This window comes from Tupaia chinensis, unplaced genomic scaffold, assembly GCF_000334495.1.
Source record: "Tupaia chinensis unplaced genomic scaffold, TupChi_1.0 Scaffold000074_1, whole genome shotgun sequence".
Classification (NCBI taxonomy): domain Eukaryota; kingdom Metazoa; phylum Chordata; class Mammalia; order Scandentia; family Tupaiidae; genus Tupaia; species Tupaia belangeri.
Window position 1 is genome coordinate 1,797,056 of NW_006159534.1, and position 2,572 is coordinate 1,799,627.

The following is a 2,572-nucleotide window of genomic DNA, read 5'->3' on the forward strand; positions in this document are numbered from 1 at the left end:
AAATTAAGAAATAATAATAATAATAATAATAAATAAAATTAAATAAATAATTCTTTAAAAAAATAAAGATTTCATAGAGGAGTAAATTATACACTTGGTAATTGGTATCAAGTGAATCTCTAAAGTCAGATTATAATCCTATTTTCTGCAGGTCTTTTATTGGATTTTGCCATAAGGTGTGTATGCTTACAGGAGAGAGAGAGACAGAGAGGGAAAGTGAGAAATCGCCCCCAGGGGGATGGCCACATTGTAATTTCTTCTTCTTTTGGGATTTTGGGCATGCATACACATGTGCCTGGTGTGATTTTTCAAGCCCCTAGGTCGAGGACTCAAAACCATAGTCTGCCATGTGGGAGTCCAGCACCTTCAGCACTGTATCACCTACTGCCCCCCCCTCCCTTTTTTTTTTTCTAAAGAGTCTTTTGCCATAGGGCGTGTGCGCTCACTGGAAAGACAGAGACAGAAAGCGAGAAATCAACCCCAAGGGGGATGGCCACGCTGCAATCCCTTTTCCTTCATTCTCCTCTTGGGATCTTGGGCATGCATGCACACGTGCCTGGTGTGAATTTAAGCCACCGGGTCTGGAACTCAAACCGCGGTTGACTACATGGGAGTTCAGCAACGTAGCCATTATGCTAACTGCTGGTCCCCCTTTCTGCAGTTCTTAAAGAAATCTCTTCACACATCTTTTGGGTATTTATTATTTTATAAGATAATTAGATTATTTGCCATTTAAATTACTAGAAAGATCACTGAACATTTTATACATACTATAATTTCTAGGGTTTTTTTGATCTTTAATATTGAAGTTCTTCATGTAATATGTATGACTGGTGTCAGTTTGACTAGTTTTTATATTTTTTAATGAAAGCTTTTATTTTTTTAAAATTTTCTTTTTATATTGACAACACACATATTTATTTATGTTTACCATATATATTATGGTAAACATGATCTTTTGATATATGTATAGATTATATATATATAGTGAAGTAGCTGAAGAACACCATTTAATACATGTCATACCTCACTTTTGTTGGTTAGACCACTTAAATCTACTCTTTTAGCAGTTTTTGAGTATATAGTGTGCGTGTGTGTGTGTGTGTGTGTGTATATATATATATATATATATGACACTATAGTCACAAAGCTTATTATTTTTTATTACAGGGAAATTCATGGTACGCCTTCCAACTTAAGTCCCAGTCATCTGGAGTCAAAGCGTGTGTACTGTATAGATGTTACTGAAGAAAAAACGGAGGGAGGGAACCGGATGATATGCCATCGAGATGAACGGAATACGCCTTGCTGTGATTTTGAGAGCTCTCAGTCATCTGTCGTCAATGATACAGTTGTTAGGTTTTTAAATGATCGACCAGCAATTGATGCACTGCAGAATTCTGAATGTTTGATTAAGATGGGAGTTCCTGTGAGTACTGAGGAAGAACTGCCTAATAGAACAGGAGGAAATGAAAGCAACTTGAAGTCTTCTGTGATTAATGTAGGCCATGATGTTGATCCAAAAGTGTTACGGCTAGCTGACTCTTCTCCCTCCTCCACTAGTACTTCTAATTCCCAGAGATTAGATATTTTAAAGCGGCGACAACACGACGTCAAATTGGAAAAACTGAAGGAGCGAATTAGGAAGCAGTGGGAACATTCGGAAGAAACAAATGGCCGGGCCCATAATCTGGGTCATGTTGACCATCCAGTAATGGTTGTTAATGTTGACAGCTCAGTGACAGCAAAAGTCAGGAAAGTGGCAACAGCACCACCTGCCCCAGCATATAGAGGTTCGTACTCAGTCTTTGGATCTGTCTCTTCCTGCTTCCCTGTTCCCCTTTCTCTCTGGGGTGTATTTGAGTAGAGAGAACTGTCTCTAATAGGGGATATGATTCTCAAATCAACTGCAAAAGAAATTATTTCAAGATACATATTAAAATTGCAGATTCCTAGATTGTACGTTGGATCTAAATCAGAATTTCTGGAGATAGGGCCCAGAATTGGAATTTTAACAAGTTCCTCAGGGGATTTTGATAGTTTGAAAATCATGTAATAAGTTGTTTGAAAAAGAAAATGAGAATTTGTACCATTTCCAGAGAACTGAAAGGATGTCACCCTTATTCTAATATTATATTTGTATTATTATTAGGAATTCTTTCAGAAATAGTATTTAAAAGTAATTCAATTTTCAGTGACTATTTGAGTGTTTTGGCACTGACATTAATTCTGTTGATATTTTAACATTTAACATGAAGGTTCCCCTCCCCCATATTTAAGAAAATAAATATTTTAAAATGAAATTTATACAACATTGATAGATTTTGATTCAGAAAATACTTTTCAGAACTAATTCCTTTTTTTAGTTAAGTCAGTTCTTTTATGTGGTTACTTTAAGGGGTTTATATTTTTCTTTTTTTTAATTTTTAACTGACCCTGATGCAAATTCTTCTATTTTTTTTAAAAAAGAATTATTTATTTTATTTTATTTATTAATTCATGTATTTTAATTTGACCAGAGAGACGGACACACACACACACACACACACACACACACACACACACACAGACA

General features: G+C 35.5%; 1 protein-coding gene across 2 annotated transcripts in view; it reads left to right on the plus strand.

Annotated features, from left to right (window-relative positions):
• Nucleotides 1–2,572, plus strand: part of CEP350 (centrosomal protein 350) — a gene marked incomplete in the record, with an annotated part of 138,030 nt that overhangs the window by 11,863 nt on the left and 123,595 nt on the right. For both annotated transcript variants that reach the window (XM_027767921.1, XM_027767922.1), the window contains 1 exon segment: nt 1,171–1,793. In XM_027767921.1, coding sequence (XP_027623722.1) covers nt 1,171–1,793 — 623 coding nt within the window.